At 40.9% G+C, this 19,182-nt stretch overlaps 1 protein-coding gene across 1 annotated transcript in view; it reads right to left on the bottom strand.

The window, feature by feature from the left end:
- The window catches only part of LOC102195885 (ly6/PLAUR domain-containing protein 1-like), a 23,967-nt gene extending 5,661 nt beyond the window's left edge, over positions 1–18,306 (bottom strand). The window contains exons 1-2 of the mRNA XM_005736905.1: positions 18,237–18,306; positions 13,183–13,311 (exon numbers count right to left, since the gene is read on the bottom strand). Of these exons, the coding sequence (XP_005736962.1) occupies positions 13,183–13,311; positions 18,237–18,306 (199 nt within the window). The remainder of the gene's footprint in view (positions 1–13,182; positions 13,312–18,236) is intronic.
- Positions 18,307–19,182: the final 876 nt, after the last annotated feature.

Raw genomic sequence — 19,182 nt, 5'->3', positions numbered from 1 at the left:
GAAAAAAAGAAAATTTATTCATAACACACGTGAAAAGACCAAGGAAAACCGAGTAAACGATAAAAACAATAACAAAATAACGCTGAAAACCGATAAAAGCCCTGAAAACTATACATTTCACACCTGAGCCTCAACTCTCGCGGCCCGGTACCAAATGACTCACGGACCGGTACCGGTCCAAGGCCCGGGGGTTGGGGACCGCTGTTCTAAAGGATCTTGGAAAGAAAAGGGTCTGGATTTGCTCATTTAAATTGTGCATCCTTCAATTTTTTATACACTCGACATCGGGAACCCTTCTGCAAGTACTGCTAAATATTTTGTGGGTGTTGTTACTCATTCACATATTTTGGCTAACAAATTACCAGTTTGATTATAAATCGTCAGCGTGAGGATTTAGTTCTACAGCTAAGGTGTGAATCCAGTAAGGTCCAATGACTATTACAACTGGGATCTCAAATTGTTGACCAAAGAAATCAATACATGTACTGCGTCCCTTAAATGACGTTTAATATGACAGGTTAAAGGCATAGATCTTTTCTGAACTACTGGACATGGTGAGTTCAGGATAATCTTCAAAGCTGTCTTTATAACTTGGGTTTGGAATTCTTAATGCCAGGATGCGTCTACACGTACACGACTATTTTGGTAAATATAGCTTTTATTATGCGTTTGGCTGTTTGTTTTTGATGTTTTGGATCCCTGAAAACTTCTGCCAGAGTTAAGAGTTTGGAAAACTTGGATTCAGTGTTAAAGTGTGGACAAGGACTTTTGAATGGTCAACATTTCTTCACGGTTGGAGTTACATCGCCACCTGCTGCTTTAAGATGGTCTTGACAACACTTGGATGTGGACGGATATATTTTTTAAAACAAACTCAGAAAATTTTTTGTTTAAAAATAAAAAAAAGAGTGTTTGTAACCTCAGAAACACTTCAAGAGCATGTCCCGTTCTACGATCTGATCACTGCAACTTTATACACAACCCCCCCACCCGCTTTGAGCTCCTAGCATCATGCCTGGTCTAGTATGTTTCTAATGCTATTTAAAAATGCAGCTTCAAGCCATGCTAAATATGAATAGTGCTGATAACCTGGCAAGGCCAAGAATGATGACTGAGTAGTTTTTGGGTGCATGTATCTGCCAAAAAATAAATAAGCTAACGGACAAGGAACAGCAGCATGTTAGAAAGATGAGTCATTTTTTGATGCTTGGACCCGAGGAACAGAGTCAATATGTGTTTTTTTATTTTAATATTTTGAGCAGTAATTTGAAGATGGAAACAGTGGGTAACATGTTCAGTCAGGGGAAAATGAGCGTTAATAAAAGTGGGATATTACTGACAAAGAAAACAAATGTGATGGTTTTTCTCATTTCAGTCACAGGTTTTTTATTGGTGTGCTAGCCTCCTTCATCTTCATTCATACCTTCATCTAGAAGCTTTATTTAAACTCCAGACCAGTCACCACCCTCTGTGTGCAATCATTAGATCAACCCTTTTTTTTGTACATGTCACTCACAGTTTTTCATTAATCGGGCTTCAGGTTTTATTATTTTTTCACACCCTGTCAGATTTTGACTGATTTTTTTCTCGTCTCTGGAGCTTTTTAACTTTCTCATTTAAAGTTCAATAAAGACGATCTGTCACTCACATTAAGTATCTTGATGTTGATGGGGCCATTCTTGCTGCTTTATTTTCTTTGTCACTTTTATTTTGTAATCTGGGCCCTCACCCGTGTTATAGTCTACATACATCAGGCTTAATGGCCTAACAAAATTTAATAGATCCATGGTGCATAAAGTTTGGCTTGCAATGATCATAGCGTGGAGCCAGAATTAGACATGTTCAATGAGGACAGCTAGAAACCCCATTTAAGGAAAGCCATTTTGCAAAGCTGATTTATCAGTGAGACAGTGTAATCAGCCAATATTAGCAATTTGCTGATATGTCAGTATCAGCATTTATAAAGCGTGATAAATGGAAATTAAAAATAAAAAATTGGGGTGGCTGTAGCTCAGGAGGAAGAGCAGATCTTGTGCAGCCAATGTGAAAGTGGGTGATACATGTGCAAAAAGACATCTGATCCTATTGTAGTCTATGGTAAAATGTCCCATAGAGTACAAAACACTTTTGGGTTGAGTTAAGGTCCATGACATTGCTACTGACCAATCATGTTGTTATGATATCATAGCTTTAAAATGTTGGGGAAATGTTGTAATTACCAACACTGTCTTCTGGAAAAAATGGAAAATATTTTCTTTATTTAATTTAAGAATATGATAAATATGTTGTCCATTTAGATTTGCTTTTAGCCCAATCTAGGTTACTCATATTAATTTGCTAGCGATTTTTTAATTACGTTATCTAGCTTCTTGGCTAATGCAAACTGAATGCTGAGACAACGTCACTGGGCAGTTGCATTTTTGAACCTGATAAGATGAAGTTATCTCACTTAACTTATTTATTTTTTGGCTACAAAAAATATTTTTTTTGTCAAGCACATGAACACTGTCAATGAAACCTGCCATAAACGGTGCCATAAGATGAGCAGTCAGCTAACAGATCATATTGGGTCAAGTTGGCAATTACATTAAATTTATATGTAATAATACAGCAATTAACTGTGATAAACCAGTGACAGTCACATGTTGCTGCCTACATAGTTAGAAATTTACATTTAAATAATACATTTGCACTGAGCAACCTTTGTGTTCAAGAGGATTATAACAGGAAAACAACCATCTGGCAGCCAGTTGAGTCGAATTGAGTCAGCAAATTGTGCTCATTCACAAAGATTCATTCAAAATGACAGCAACATGTTAGCAGTCTGTAATTATTTGTAAATAGAAATTTCCCTCAGCCTACTATGAAACCAGAAATCAAGAGAGTGGGAGATCTCCTAGCATGTTATACATTTAAATTGTAGCTATAAGATACCCCTGGATTGTACTGTGAGATAACGAGTTGCTGTTGATGAGCTGATTCAGTGCAGCAATGCAGCTGTACACCAAATTTTTTTATGTTCCTTATTTTTAAACATGTTAATGAATAAAAAAGTTGAAGAGCAGCAGTCAGAGTCTATTATAGATCACAGAGGTTTCTTGTTTAATTGCAAAACTGCCCACTAACCTATAACTAATATATAATATATATAATATAATGTTTTATCGATTACCTTGAGCTCACACACAGTCAGGGGGCTCTTCTAGTTGAAATTCTGAACAAGTCCTTTATAGACATCATGCTCTGTAATTGAGTATTGAGTATTGATTACACTCTGTATGTAGTAGCTTTAAGCGTGGAGAATATATGCATTGATGTGCCACATTTCAGGAGCAGATATCAGCATAATGAAGCTCACGCGGCACATCAGGTAAACACTCCATCACGTCTGAAGCGCCTGGGTGGGATTTCATTTAATTTGTGCGTGGGGATCCAAAGATTCAGCACTTCAATCTAAATTATGCTGTTGAGTTAATTTATGGCAAAAAGGGTGAAAGGATGAAGAGAGAAGAAGTCTAATGAGAATCAGCATGCTTGGCTGCACAGGGAGGACCGAGCCATCCAATAAGTGTCTGGAAACCCTTCAGCTACTCCTCTAAATGACTTTTTAACCAAAAAAAAGAGCGATTCACTGACACTTTAAAGAAGCACAGAACAGGATCAACGCTAATGCTTTTGTTTTGGGGTTTTTTTGCCAGTGACCTTGACATGTGCAAAATAACAGTTCCTTACTGGAGACAGAGTGATGTGAGTCTGCTCTATGGAGTTTATTGTCCATTTAAATCAAACCAGACGAGGCAGTGAAATGAGATAGCGGATGTTATACGAGCTGAAGTAAAGATGTCATCGAGATAAATGGTCAGCGGGGACGGTGGAATTTCACAGCAGGTATTTTTGGTGAAGGATGTAGAATCAAGTAGTTACCAAATTCAAAGGTGTGCAGAAGTCTAGTAGAAGAAGATGAAGTCTAGAGAAAGTGAGCATTTTGTATGACTTACAACCTTGACATTAGTGGTCCATCCATATACAGTGGATTACAAGTGGATCTAGTACTTCCATAGTGCTTTTATCTATGTCTAAGCACTTTTCCATGCACTGATAAATACATCTGGGGTAACTTGTGGTTCCACATTTTGCCCAAAGATACTTCAAGATGTGACCTTAAAACAACCTATGAAAATCATCTCATTTACTGTATATAACAGGTGGATGTAAGTTAGTCTGTTGCTTAGCTTATCACTAATTCAATTTAGTTTTATTTATATAGCACTGAATCACAACAGTAGTTGGCTCAAGGCGCTTTGTATTGTAAAGCAGAGACCCTGCAATAAGAGAAAACCCCAACAATCAGACCACCCCATCTGAGCAAGCACTTGGTGACAGTGGGAGAAAAACTCTGGTAGAACCAGGCTCAGGGAGGGCAACCATCTGCTGCAGCCCACAGACAGATCACTGACCCCACCTGGCACCCTCTGTTGCTAGGAAAAAACACGAGTGATTGTTGGAGGTCCTGTCTGGCACAACAAAGTCATCATCCTCCATTTAATATATGCGCAACGGCAGCAATTTGCTAGCAACGCCATACGAACAAAGATGTGGGACCAGAGCAGTTAGCTGCTATCTTCAAAGCATCTTTTGTGTGTCAAGACAGCAAAACAGGAGTAAGGTGGAATCAGTCTGCTATTGAATCAGGTTGGCAGGTACATGCAGTCTGTTTGGGATAATCCTGTGCTGTGATTCGGTACATTGCTGAACTGTGGTAGTATCTGCATACTTTGAGTAAACAGAAATTCAATTCAGTCTAATAACTAATTACATTTAGAGTCAAACCACAGACTTGAAATTCAGAAGTTCCTCCACAGGTTGATGATTAAACTGCAGAATGAGGCACTCAGCAGCCTTTTATATTTGAGTGTATTAGATACTAACCGATTGGTGTTGAGTCCCCTATTGAAAATGTCACCAACACAGACAGCTGCTACAAGTACTGTTCGTCATTATATTAGTTTGCAACCACTCACACACTGATTCCAGTTGTTTGCAGTTGTCTGCTAACCTTTGGCAACCTGTCTATGAGTAATAGCAGAAGGCTAAGTCGGTCTGCGATGCTCTGGAGATAAGTTGCCTCCGGTGAAGCAAGATGTGCAACTGCTTTTCTTTCGCATGCTCAACCTCTGGACGACCAGTTTCTCATCAACAGCAAAATTTTTTTTTGCTAAATAATATTCAATGGAACCACCACCAAGAAGTTAGTGTCCCATTTTTACTACTTGGCTGGCTGACACACAGTTGTTACCCAACAACAACCAGCACACTGACCATTAACAAGTCCTGAGGCTTCAAAACGTGAAGTCCAAATGTCATGAACGAGCTCGGCTGGCTGTGTCCAAAGTTATATATACACAGCCTCGCACATTTGACTACATGAAGCGGACAATGAATGTCAATATGGCTGAAAGAGTAGACACAGTCACAATACAGATGCAAATGCTTTTTTGTTTTCTCCAGGCACCGGCGTCACACACATTGTGCTGGTCGGTGTTCATTCCCTGCTGTTAAAGAATTCCACATCACATGTGGTCAAATGCTGTTTACCATTCAGGATCACTGCCGCCTGCTCAGTTTGCTCTGTGATAAAACATCCAAATTCATGAGCTACACAAGTAACCACACAGTGTGCAAAAATGTATGACCTGTAATTTTTCCTTTTAGAAATAATAATACATTTTAAAGTCCTTTAAATACTGGTTCACAAAACCTCACCCTGACAAACTTCAGCAGCCTCGCTCCCTCGATTTAACAGAATGAATGTAAACTTCCGAGAGTAACCACAGTCTCATTTCATTTTCTCTGATACAGTAAATTAACTTTTCTGAATAGCCGAAGCTAATTTAGATAAGCAGTGAAATCAGGCGGACACGGGTGAAGCCGCCATTGTCTCCATCTTGCTCCGTGATGCTCTGCGGTCTCTTTGTCGAGATGAGCGGTGGCTGGGTTGGGGTCATCAGCCGTCGTTACATAATCTGAACCGGCCCATTGACAGGAATTAGTCTGGTGTTACAGCTCTGAGTCATCGGGGCTCTAGGGTTATAATACTTTTACATTTTTCCATTAATTAAATAACTTTTATTTCATTTTGATGTCAGTTTAGTTTTGAGTTTGCTTGATTCAGTTTACTTTTTAAGATCTTGTGTTTTCATGTTTAATTCGTGTGAGTGGTATTTGTTGGGGCAGATGCTTGAAAGATTACCTCTGAATCATTGAAGCATAAAAAAGGTATTTAACTAAAGGGATGAACCAGTGTTGTGTTTGAACCCATTTTAAATTGTATCTTTAGGGATTTTGTTACTCTCAACCTGTTGCAAAAACATGTTACTTGTTCCAGTTTATTTAGTTGAATATGTGAAAAATGCCTAAGATAATAGAGTTTGACAGACACAAAATAGTATATTTGCAAAATGAAGAGGATTTACAAAGAGTTATTACCCCAAAATGTGGCACATATTGTCATGGTGTGCTGTGTCCTTACAAAATCTGAGGAAGCTGAAGAAGTGGAGGACAAAAGAAAGATTGTAGATAGGCCTAAAGACCTATCTACAATCAACAGTATCTGAAAGTGATTCTCCTAAGAAACTTTTGACTTTTGGACAGAATTGTATCTCTTTTAAAGAACAAAAACAGGAAATCCAGGAATTGCTCAGACTCAAATACTGTCAGTGAATTTCTTTTTTGATGGTTAATTTTGAACCTGTGCACATAAAACTCAAAAACCTGTTCAGAGATGAGACACCGCAGCTTCAGGTGGTGAAATCAAACCTTCACAACAACAACAACAATAAAAAAAACCAAGATGATTTTGTGCTCAGCCGGTGACGTGTTAGTTATCTGCCTTCATCAACTGCCTAACGTGCTGCACTGCCACACATCAGCCACTGTCGTTTGATTTTCAGAGGAATCCGAGGGGGAATAATTGCGCTTATTCGTCTTGCCATCGCTGCTTCATTTAGTCAGCTGCCTCTGTGAAGATTTTACATGCTTAGTGTGACGGCAAGACTAAAGCGCGCAGCAGTGATCATCATCTATGGGCTGTTAAACATGTTTTTGAAGACAGTTTTAAGCAATAATGTTGCCCAGCTGAACTGCACGTTTTCATTTGTTTCCTTAGTAAAAAGCGTGCTGTTTTTCTTGTCTTGATCACTACAGCTGGATTAACTTACAAAGAAAAAAGTCACTGGGTACCTTTTAATAGTCGTGGACTGTTTTATTATTATTCAAGATAGCCAGAAATCAATCCTTTCTCTGAACCTCAAATAATGGCAAATCAACTGAATAGCTAATTTTAGTTACTGAAAGGTGTAATTAATATATATATATATATTTTTTTCCGCCTGTCCCATTTGGTTCTTTAGCCATCAGAATTGTTGTCTGAAGACCAACAAGGATACCCAATGGATTTACTTTGCCAAATGGATCATCGTGGCATTGCCGTATTGGTCCATTTGGTCGATCTTTGTTTTTATTATTTATTATATTTTATTTCCAGATGTTACAGACGGGACAGACATGAGTGAGAGATAGGAAAGGGAGAAAGAAAGAGGAAGGAAAGGAAAAACAGAAGGGGAGAGGGACAGTGAGAAAGGGGGGGAGAAAAAAAATCTCCTGGATCACCTGTTGAGAGAAGAATAGAAAACAAGCAAAAAAACCAAAAAACCCCCAAAAACAAAGCAACATACTAAACACAACACCATCGCATTAATCTAGCTAAGTGTAAACAGCAGTAAATACTAAATATTCAATGTTGTTGTGCAGCACGCAGGACAGATGTGCTTCGAAGTAGCAGCCAAGAAAGGTGTAATTTGGGTCTACGAGCAGTGAACACCCGTGTGCATACCTGTGTGGATCAGCGCGCTTGTATTCCAAAGGTTTCTCCATGTAACGATCTGCTAGGGAGTGTGGGGGGGCCACAGCCCCGTCCTCCAGGGTGTGAAGCAGGTATGGAGGAGATCAAAACTCCAGACATCCAGAGGCCCCCAGAACACAAGAAACCATGGAAGACCAACAGAGGGGCAGCCGCGCCACTGTTCCAGTAAGAGCTGAGGAGAGTCCCAGATGAGGGTTCACTCAGCAGCCGCGGAGCAGAAGCCAGGGGGAGTTGCAGTGACGCGCCCATGAGCTCCGCCGGCAGCCAGCCGTGCCTGAGTGACCGAGCCCCAGGCCGAGAGGCCGGGGGCACCCCACCCCCGAAGGGGCCCGAGCGAGCCCCAGGCTCCAGGCCCCGATAAGCGGCCGCCAAGGAGTGAGCCGGTGTGTACCTGGACGCCCAGCCCCAGACACAAAGAACCACCAACGCACCGACACCTAATTAATATTTTAAAGCAAAATGTTACCAGTAACATCTGTCCATTCATTGATACGGTCAGCTTCAAATTTGGCAAAAGTGTTGCTGATTACCTGAGTAACTGCAGTGCCAAATTTGAGATAATTTAGATGACCCTTTTTCATACTTTGGCTAAAAATTATTCTCCCCTTACTAAAAAAAATCAGCAAGTCCAACTCTGAATGGCAGTCTCACCAGTGTAAGACCTTGCTGCAAAATGATGGGTGACACACCTCCCCCTTGTCCCCTGCTTCCTCCATGGAAGGAGTGCCAGTGGGATTAATGAAACGCTCCATTTGGAATCAGTGTCTCAAGCCTTCCTCAGAATGCTGTTGGAGTTCTGCTTGAAGGTGGAAATTGAAGATCTCCCACTCACGTTCCTCCAGGTCTCTCTGTCATTGCATTGAAGTTATCCAGCACAACAATGGAGTTGCAGATGAGGCATCCTCTAGCACAACAACCAGGAACTCCAAGAAGACTGGGTGCTCCTGACTGCTGCTTTGCAAACAAGTGCAAACAACAGTCAGGACTTGTTACCAAATCCAAAGAAGCAACCTTATCATTCACCAAGAAAAACGTAAACATACTGGCAGCGAACCAAGAGGATACTAGGAGACCCACCCCAGCCTCCTCTCATCGAGGGCAGCTCCAGCTTTTTCCAGGACACTGTTTCAGAGCCCGAGCTCTGTGTTGAGGTAAGTCTGAGTATATCTACCTGGTATCAGTCAACGTACCAGTTTGGGCTGCTTCCCTGCCAGAGCGGTGAAGTTTCACATACCAGTAGCTAACCTCAGCAGCTGAGGGTCGGTCCTCCAGGGTGTCCCGTCACCCTACACACATCACACTCAAACCCTATAGCGCCACCTGCAGGCAGTGAGCTCCGAGGAAGTATTTTCACTTTCTTTTTTTGTGACATTTCCACATCAAAACCTTTAATTATATTATTATAATACTTTATCACTATCACCAGCAAAAATCCTTTAAAAACTTTCTTTGGTATGAGTTTGTGTGCCATTACACTAATCTACCGTCTCTTTGAGACTGCCTCTGAGGAGTTGCAGGGTGACCACTTTCATATCATTTATTACAGTAAATCGACTCCCCTCCATTAAAGGAGAAAGCTCTGAAATGAAAGGTGGCCCACTGGAGCGTGACAATCATCTCCTTTTTTAAATACACGGGCGATAAACATCCGTCTCCAAGCTAAAAGCACAGCCTTTTATGTTTTCTCAAGACATAATCAAAGGAGAAAGATGATTATAGTAATAGAAGACGGGAAGCAGAGCTTGTTTCATGCTGCCCAGCAGAAAAAACTGCCATCATAGGAAAAGATGTTTGCTCTGCATGTGGTTTTGTTGACTGCTGGTGCTTTAACAGGGATAGTTTAGGGCTGTTCATCGGGTGGGGGGTCCTTCCCTTTTCATGAACTAGCTTTTCATTGGTTTATGATGGAAAACAAAAGGCAGGCATCAGGTGAGAGTTAAAAATGAGATAAATTACTGGAGTATAATGGCGTGAGGCTGTCAGACAAACACAAGTATGGTATCTAAATGTAGGCACAAAGGAGCAGCTGATATCTCACATGGCAAAATGAGCCCTAAAAGTTTGCCCAGAATGCACTTTTTCAAGCTTCGTCCAATGAATTATCAGAAAGGAGTTTAAACATTGATGCTTGTTTCTATTAGGTCCAGGTCAAACATTAACCTGGAACATTTTTTAGAATCTATGATCATTGCCATCACAATGAATGCTGGTTACAGAAAAATCATGGTGAACAAAAAAAGCAGATTTTGGCTCTAGACTGTGCCTCTGAAGTGGGTGTAAAATTGTTCTTCAGGCCTGAAAATTTCCTTCCTTTCTAATCTGCCTTTAAGAAAGCAGATGATTGTTTAACGCCCTCCAGATACAGAAGCACTGATCTTCAAGCCCCAGCCGAGGATGTGCTCCTACATCTGCACTGAGGAGCATGCAAAGTCGCACACTTGTGGCGGAAATCTCACAGCAAGTGTACTGTGTAAGAATCATACAGCTGCACAAATTTTCATTCTTATCACTCGTACACGTCGCTCGGAGGTGCCGTTGCTATTGTGAATCCATCTATTGCACTGCAAACAGCGATAAGGTGCGGTCAGCCGGATTCCCGAGCCCTCCTTGTACTCGCAGAGCAGCATTAATGATAACACTGCGAGATAAAAGCCGGGACGTACATGAGCATTCATGCAGAAATTTTCTTATTAAAGAACTGTCGACACCACAGTGCAGCGAGCTCGCCCTTTGAATTGGGATCCACATTTCCAAAGACAGGAACTTATTGAGTTTGCTCATCAGCTGTAGAGAGAGAGAGAGAAAGGGAGTAACAACACCACCCGCCCACATGCATGCACGCCTCCAATTTCCACTGGGTATTAAAATGAAGGACACCTCAGGGAGAGCGACCTTTAGTGCCCGCGCTCTCACCAGTAGATAGGCATGTAAACACTGCGGAGTTTTTGTGGGATTTTCTGTGCGTTCCTGCTAACTTCAAGTCTGAATAGCCTCTACTGAACACGGTCAAAGCCGAGTGTCAGCTCGCTTTTTAAATGACATTGAAACCTTCATAACAAGGTTGCACATTCTTTATTCCGAATAATGTGAGCCGAACAAAAGCGATGCAAATGCACAACTCTGAAAAGAAAGCAGCTGCAAAACATGTTGAATAAGGGGGAGAGAATCCAAGCCGCCATGTCCAACCAGCACCTGAAACCGCAGATCACAGATACTGTGGGTCTCTACGTCACTGAACTTCAAACACTGAAACCACAAGCTGGATATAAATGATGGACTGTGGCTGCACTGCATAATGTTTTTTTTATTTTTAAACTATCACTCACATAAAACTTTATTAGGGACACCTGCTCATTTCTAACACCACACCAATTTCTAATAAGCCAATCACGTGGCAGCAAGTTAACGTGTATGTAGACATGATCAGAATGATCAGTTTTGAGCTGGTAGGAAGGCAACGGCAACTCAAATAACTACTTATTACATTCAGGGTGTGCAGAAGAGTTTCTTTGATTGAGGATGTTTTCTCAGCACACGTTGTCTCTTAGCACCTGCTGAGCATTGTTTAAACACCACAGCCTCCTTGAGTGTTGCTACTGACCATGTCCATCCCTTCACACTGTTCCCATCTTCTGATGGCTGCTTCCAGCATGATAACACACCTCAGATCATCTTAAACTGGTTTTTTGAACATGGTGTAACAGGAAAGTCACATCATGGATTTGCAGTAACTGTGTGATGTTATCATGTCAACATAGATCAAAATCTTAGAAATGTTTCCAGCACCTTGTTGAATCTGTGCCATGTTAGTCTCAGGATCATGTTATTTCTTCCAGCAGTGTTACTTGGTAAATGGCCTGTATTTGTATAGTGCTTTACTTAGTCCCTATGGACTCCAAAGCGCTTTACACTACATTCAGTCACACACACATTCACACGCTGGTGATGGCAAGCTACATTATAGCCACAGCTGCCCTGGGGCGCATTGACAGAGGCGAGGCTGCCGGACACTGGCGCCACCGGGCCCACTGGCTACCACCAGTAGGCAGCGGGTGAAGTGTCTTGCCCAAGGACACAACGACCGAGACGGTCTGAGCCGGGGCTCGAACCAGCAACCTTCCGATTACAAGACAAACTACCAACTCTTGACCCACGATTGCCCCCCAATACACCTTTATTCATCTTTTTATCATCATTTTCATCCCTGAGATGCTTCAGCTGAATACATTTTGGTCCTACTTCATGATTATTGTCTATAAAGGGAAGTTTCCACTGGGTAAATGATGACTGAGTGGATGAGTGGACTCCTTTCTCCAGTTTTGTTAAGATAAACATGATCGTTCAGATTCTTTGGTCTCGTCAGTCCACTGGATTTTAAATTGGTGGTCATTATAAACTCAGGATGAACATACTCCGAGTTTATTGAGCTAACTCTGATCAGCTTTTCTAGAACTGAAACAGTTGGTTTAACCTGTTCTAGCCTACAGCGCCCTGTTCACCCTCTTGTGTTTTTAGACTCCAGTGCTGATCACTTCCTGTTCCCTCTTCCCTTTTTCCACTTCGCTCCAGCTCTTTCCTTATTTCCCCTCCAAGTCCATAAAACTCTTCTTTCTTTCACACGACCTCAATTACTTACAGGCCAGCACACTGCTAGCAGTGTATCTGCAGGGAGCTGATATCGTCCGAAGCGTCAGATCTGGCGGTTTATCTGTCAGGCTCTGTTGGATTATAATTCGCAGGATATGAGGTGTAGAAAAGTCTGATCTCACACAAAGGACACAGCTGTCTGTGTATGCAAAACATCTCCCTCTCACATGAAAATGGCACAGTTTATATCCATGAAAGCTGCCCCGCAGCTAAGTATTTCATCCTCTAATGATAGTCGTAGTGTGGCGAGGGCCCTGTCCTCGCTGACCTCAGATCAGTTTGATTTCAGCTGACGGCGGTGGCGCCTGGAGAGCTGTCTTTCTCCTGTCTTTGCATAAAGAGGGGAGCCTTAAAACTTGCCAGAAATACAAACTGTTTCTTTGGCGTCACTTCAAAACGGCCTTTTGTTTACAAGATTTCCTCCGGCTGAGGAAATATAACTGCCTAAGCGCCCACCAACACAAACACGCTAATCCTGCCTGGAGACACAGGGAACAGTTGTGCGCTCTGAATTCTTAGTTTATATATTTGAGTTTGGGATTCTATTAAAGTTTTACTGTAAAGCTCCACATAACCACGCAGATCCAATCCGCTACACCAAGGTCATGACCTACCGTCCTCCTTCACCAGGACCTCCTTCTGGCACATGTCCTGCACGTTCACGGTGCAGTTGACGATGAACTCTGGCGTGGAGCAGTCGTGCGTCATCTCACACTGGTAACACTGGATCTGCAGAGCCAGCCCTGAAACACACACAGAAACCCCGTCATTCACGATAACTCACCCCAACAAGGTCCTCGACACTGTTTTTTCCTCCAGCTTTATCATGAAAGTTTCACCTCAAAGTGGAGTCGAGTTTTACTTTGTTAAATATTCTGCCTTTTACTCGCGCTGTTTCAAATCTGTGTGACAGATAATGCTCAATTATTTATCTGCCTTGCTGCTGGTATGTTTATCTTAGCAGCACATTTCATCATGTCTCCCTTTGATAGCTCATATTTGTCTATTTCCACAGTGAAGCTGACTTGTTTACGCCGAGTGTCCTTCAGGGGGCTTATTTACTGGGAGCGAAGGATAAACAGATTTCCGGCAGAAATCCAGTGCAGGTCATGAGCACGCTGACCTGAATCTATTTTTCATAACTGAGAAGATATATTTTTAACAGAGCGAGTCACACGCTAGAGACGGGGATCAGTCACACAGCACCTTTCAAGTCTTACACATCACTAAAACACCACACCTCAGGATTATTAACATATGGGAAAAGTGTATAGGCTACACATAGATCCTCATGTCTCTGTGGCTGACTGACTCATGGATCATCTCCCTGCTCGTTCCTCAGGCTCCTCTCATGTTGTGTTTTAACTACAGGTTATTAAAAAAAAAAATTCTATAAAAAGAAGTCATGGTTTTGGATAATTTCATGTTTTTGTCTTTTTCTATCAGTTTCATCTCCTCTCTTTGGTGATTTTCAATTTCAGCTCAGTTTTATTTATACAGCACCAAATCACAACGAAAGATGCCTCAAGGGGCTTTGTATTGTAAAGTTGCTACAATAACGCAGAGAAAACCCCAACAATCGCACAACCCTTTTTAAGCAACCACTTAGCGACAGTGGGAAGGAAAAACTCCCTTTTTCCAAGGACAAAAGCTCTGGCAGATGCAGGCTCAGGGAGGGGTGGCCACCTGCTGCAGTCAGGGGTGACCAAGAAAATTTATGAACGTTGAAAAACAAATAGTTACAAGTAGGGGAAAACTTTCATTTCATAGAGTTAAAACGCTTTTTAGAGTTTATATGATCAGACTTTGATGGATGTGTTTGATACTTTGAGTCTACAAGCTGTGATTAAGCTGTATTTCTAATGTAATACCTGTTCCTGCTGTCTCCAATAAACTTCATTGGATGAGCTGTATCACCACACTGTCTTAAGAAAAGCCCGGTCTTTTGTTGATAACCATGAACAGCCTCCTTTAATCTTGAATTACTGCTCTCAGGATGAGGTTATAGGACGCCTCTAGCTATCATAAAGGTGTATAAAGGGTCATTTGTGCCCCCCAAAAAATCAGTATACTGAATAATAATATGGTGGGATGTATTTCTATAGTTGTATAGTTCTATAAATGCATAAGTATGAATGTGGGCTGACACCCATTATTTTGTTTTTATCATAAATTCACTGATTTGTGCCTTTTCTCATTAATGAGACAATAAAGTTATTCTACTCTATTCTATTTTCCTTCTATTGTGCCTCCAGCACATGCGTTCCTTACAATATAAACTACAGATTTTAAAACATTAAAAACTAAACTGAAACAAGCAAACCTACTGAAAATGAATTAAAAAACATAAAAATTAAACAAAACACAACTAGAAAACACCCAAAGCAATAACAGCTGTGTTGCCTGTTCCACATCTGGACTGTTTGCCACGCTGCCTGTTTCTCAATAAAAGTGTGTCTCCTACATTTGGATCTTCTCGGACAGCCACACTTTGATCCTGCCTGTTCGAAGATGGCATCCTAATAACCCTGATCACCGGCTGGACTGGATGTTCAGAGGAGCACCGCCGTAATACGAAATCCACTCCTGGAGTGGAGATTCATGTTGCAGCAGCAGCGCAGGTTTAGATAAACAACCTCTTTAATGAGAATGATTTGATACTAGAAATATTCTGAAATGTAAAAGTACTCACTTCTCTTTTATTTTATTTGGCTGTTGTGCAAATATCCATGCATGTGAACATTTACAGGTATAAATACATATGTATGTAATGTGTGGGTACACATGCTTCCATATACAAGTCTTGCTCGGCATTTTTAAGTGCACATGCATTTGTCCCTACACAATAAAAGCATGAAAGACCACCACGACATCACTAGTCTAGGTCTTTTCTTCTTCAGCAGTTTTAATCTCAGAATGTCAATTATGAGTTACAGGATTTTTTTGTATCAGGCAGCAGCTGCACGCGTCTCCTTTAGTGCTGTGGACATTGTGGATGTTGCTGACTAACCCTAAGGAAAAGCTGCCTCTCCTCCTCGTTTTAGATAAAAAACACGACAATGTACAATGTATTATCCTGTTCTGAATCAACCTCTCGGGCACCTCTGGATCATTTTCAGCAAGTGTTTTTCTGTCTTCTTGTACTTCTACTCGAACTATACTGGGTGCTGGTGCTTCTTCAGTGTGTCAGAACAGTGATCCTCAAGCTTACTTTTCATTTTCTGAAAGTGGAAGAGTCCAGGTGGCGAGCAAACACTGTGTTTTTCAAATCCTGTGTTTTCAACGTGGCTCCACAGTGCACATGGTTTCCTTCTCCGTGCGACACCTCGGGTTTTCACTGTAAAACTGTGCGATGACAGTCTGACCCCAGGGGATGGATTCACGGTGCACAAACCCATGAATGCAGGAAAAATGATGAGCCTGCTCCTGGTCTTGCTCCTCGCTGCCTTCAGGCATGGAAAGCGTGCACTGTAGATCCAGCTCTCATCACCTCCACATGAAATTCAGGTCAGTTTGAAACAAAGGCTGATGTTTGCACTCGATGTTGCTGGACCAACATTCAGTATGGTGTATTGGAAAAAATGTGATGCATCATTAATCCTGTAAAATAGTTATTATGCTACCTCTGTCTGTCTAATAGACAACACATCCTAATACTATTCATAGTAATATGCTATTTAAACATTTCCTCTTATTTTCAAACCACTAAGATATGAAACTCCAAAAGAAAAACTGATTACTATGTTCTGGCTTTTTGGTGGGGATTGCACAAGCGGTGCAGCACAGTAAGATCGGTGCTAGTGTACTCCAGCACGTTTACTGAAGGACTGCACTGAAGCACAGCTTAAATGTAGTCTGTTTAAATGTGCTTTGTTTAAAAATGAACTGAAACTAGCAGAAAAATATGAAGAAACAGCAGCTGTAGTGTGATGTCCATGATGTGCTCCAGAGATGTTTGTATGATTTTGAAAAAAGGCCAGGCTGTACTCTCCAGTAATACCACTATCAGCCACAAGGTGGTGCAGTGTGTCAGAGTCAAAACTGCACAGCGTTACTTTTTATTAACTAAACTTCTGGACAGAATTCAGGGTATTTTTATGCATAGCCTTATTTTGGTAGCATAAAACAGAAATTGTCTCTTTAAATTAGCAAAACATAAATATTTTTAAGAAGAATTTAATGATGGTTGGGATGAACAACTTCATCACAATCACTTTTTTATCCAATTGTGTTTTCTTTTTTTTTCCTTTTGATCTATTTTGTTTTATTGTTTCCCATTTGTGATCTGTTCTTTTGTGTAATTTTGTAATTTTTTTTAACTTATTAAATACATTTGTTTTCTATATACATGTTATTTAACTACACTTTATTTAAACAAATTTGTTAAAACTTGCTAGAGAAGGTAAACATTAAGTTAAACATAGCAAACATATTTTAGGGTATTTTTGGCAAAATAAGATGTAGAACTCAATAAAATAAAATGCAATATGAAAAAAAATCTTAAGAAGGTAAAAATTAATCTGAAATCAAAATAAGTCAAAATAATCAAATAAAATCTAAATAAAAATAAAAACTTTTAAGTAATTTGATACATAACTATCTGTTTAAGTTCTATTGAATGAGCTGTAAGGCATAGATATTCAGATTACAGCAGTACAATGTGTAATCTTGAAAAAAAAACTATAGTTTTTTTTTAACCTTGCACTGGATTTACTAAAATGTACTATTTATGGAGATGTGTATAAAAATAAATACATGAATAAAAAACAATGTTCTGGCAGAAAATTACAAGAACATTTTCTGTTTTAACATTTTTCTAAAATGTAACTTATCTTTAAAATGCTGCCACCTTGTGGCAAAGGCTTTCATTACATTTGTGTTGAAGGTTTTTACTAAAAGTACCTTTAACAACTTCTTTGCTGGACAACTTGATCATAACTGTACTGCACATTGTACTCCGTTCATTTATTTTATTTTATTATTTACTTTTTGTTTATTTAGTAATTTGCATGTTTTAAATATGAATATATATGATGCTGAGTTTTATAGTTTAAACTAAATCCTGTCCACTTAAAACATTAAAGTGATATACACATTAATGAGCCAATAGTAATGTCACGTATGTACGACTGTACCTTTGTACATACTGAGTACTTTAAGCATATTCTAGGCAGAAACTTTTGTTCTATTAAACAGGACTGCGACTTTTACTTTAATACTTTTAAATGAGTTATTAAATTTTCAAAAATCGCTGTTTAAAGAGTCGTGCAGACATTTTGCACGTTATAAATCCGCATGAGAGCTGCACGTGCAGCTGAAAAACATCCTCTGTGTTTATTTCTGATGAAAATTTCTGTTTTTGCGTCTTTTTCTCTTCCTTTCCAGACCCTGGAGAGGCCCCTGGCTCTGCTCTCTCTCTCCGCCTAAACTTACCTGGATCGTTTCATGCGCACCGGAGCGCACAGTCCGCGCGTGCAGACTGAGGCTCCTACAGTAATAAAGGTTTAATGTGAGTAAATCCACATCAGTCTCATTAGAAAAAGGAGCAGAGAGCCTCCCGGTTTGTCTCCCACCAGCGAACAGCCTCCATACCTGAGCCGAGGAGCAGCAGGAGCAGAGAGGAGAGCGCGAGGAGCCGCATCGTCCGCGGATCAGTAAGACTCCGCACGGGAGTCCGACAGACGGAGGCGCGCCAGCTCGGAGGTGCGGACACGGAGCAGCGGCGGGTAGCCTGGCATGGTGAGCCTGACGCCTCCCGCGCGCCTCCAACGCGCTTTTATCCTCTTTGCGCACGCACACAGGCGCGTGCACGGAGACACTGCGCACCACGTGGTAAAGAAACTTTAACCATGTACCTTCTCACTCTCCTCCTCCATCACCTCCTTTTCTTCTCCTCTATTTATATTCTCCTAGTCTTCTCCTCCTGGTTCTTTCTTCCTTTCCTTCTTTTCCACCTAATTCTTCTTTTCCTCTTCTGGATCAAAGTTCTTCACCAGCCACTTCTCCTCCTCTTCCTTTTCCTAGTCATCTCTTGTCTCCTTCTTAGCTCCTGTCTCCTTCTCCTTCTCAGTCTCCTACTCCTCCTTTTTCTTCTTCACAAACTTCTCATCATCTTCGTATTCTTCAACTGTCCCTCCTCTTCCACCTCAGGAATAAAGTTCTGCTTCACCAGCTTCTTCTCATTGTTAGTACTATTCACAGTAGTAGTAGTAGTAGTAGTACTAGTAGTATGTGGATATTTTCTCACCTGTGTTCAGTCTCATTCATCACGGGAGTCAAACATCGACTTACTGACATAAATAATTAAAGTTTTCACTCTTCCAGCTGCCTTAAATCCCTCTGATGGCTCCTAATAACAACAGTCTCATATTTATGGCTCATTATTAAACAGAAATGAGGCGATAAAGTGTCACAGATTTAGTGCTTTGACCTCCAAAGTCCCTACTCAGATTTATTAATCTCGTGACTTATAGGAATCACTTCGCCAAAAGTTTTAGCTCCATTTCAGACTTTGACCCAGCAAATGATCCACAAACACTGGATCAGAGGTCGGAGGTCACGGGTACAGTTTGTGGAAAGCCTCATTCAAACTATGATAAAATGGCACCATCGGG

This window comes from Pundamilia nyererei, unplaced genomic scaffold (assembly GCF_000239375.1).
Source record: "Pundamilia nyererei isolate P.nyererei 1_Seehausen unplaced genomic scaffold, PunNye1.0 scaffold00071, whole genome shotgun sequence".
NCBI lineage: Eukaryota > Metazoa > Chordata > Actinopteri > Cichliformes > Cichlidae > Pundamilia > Pundamilia nyererei.
Note: the sequence above shows the minus strand (reverse complement) of the source record. Positions and strands in the feature narration are given on the sequence as shown.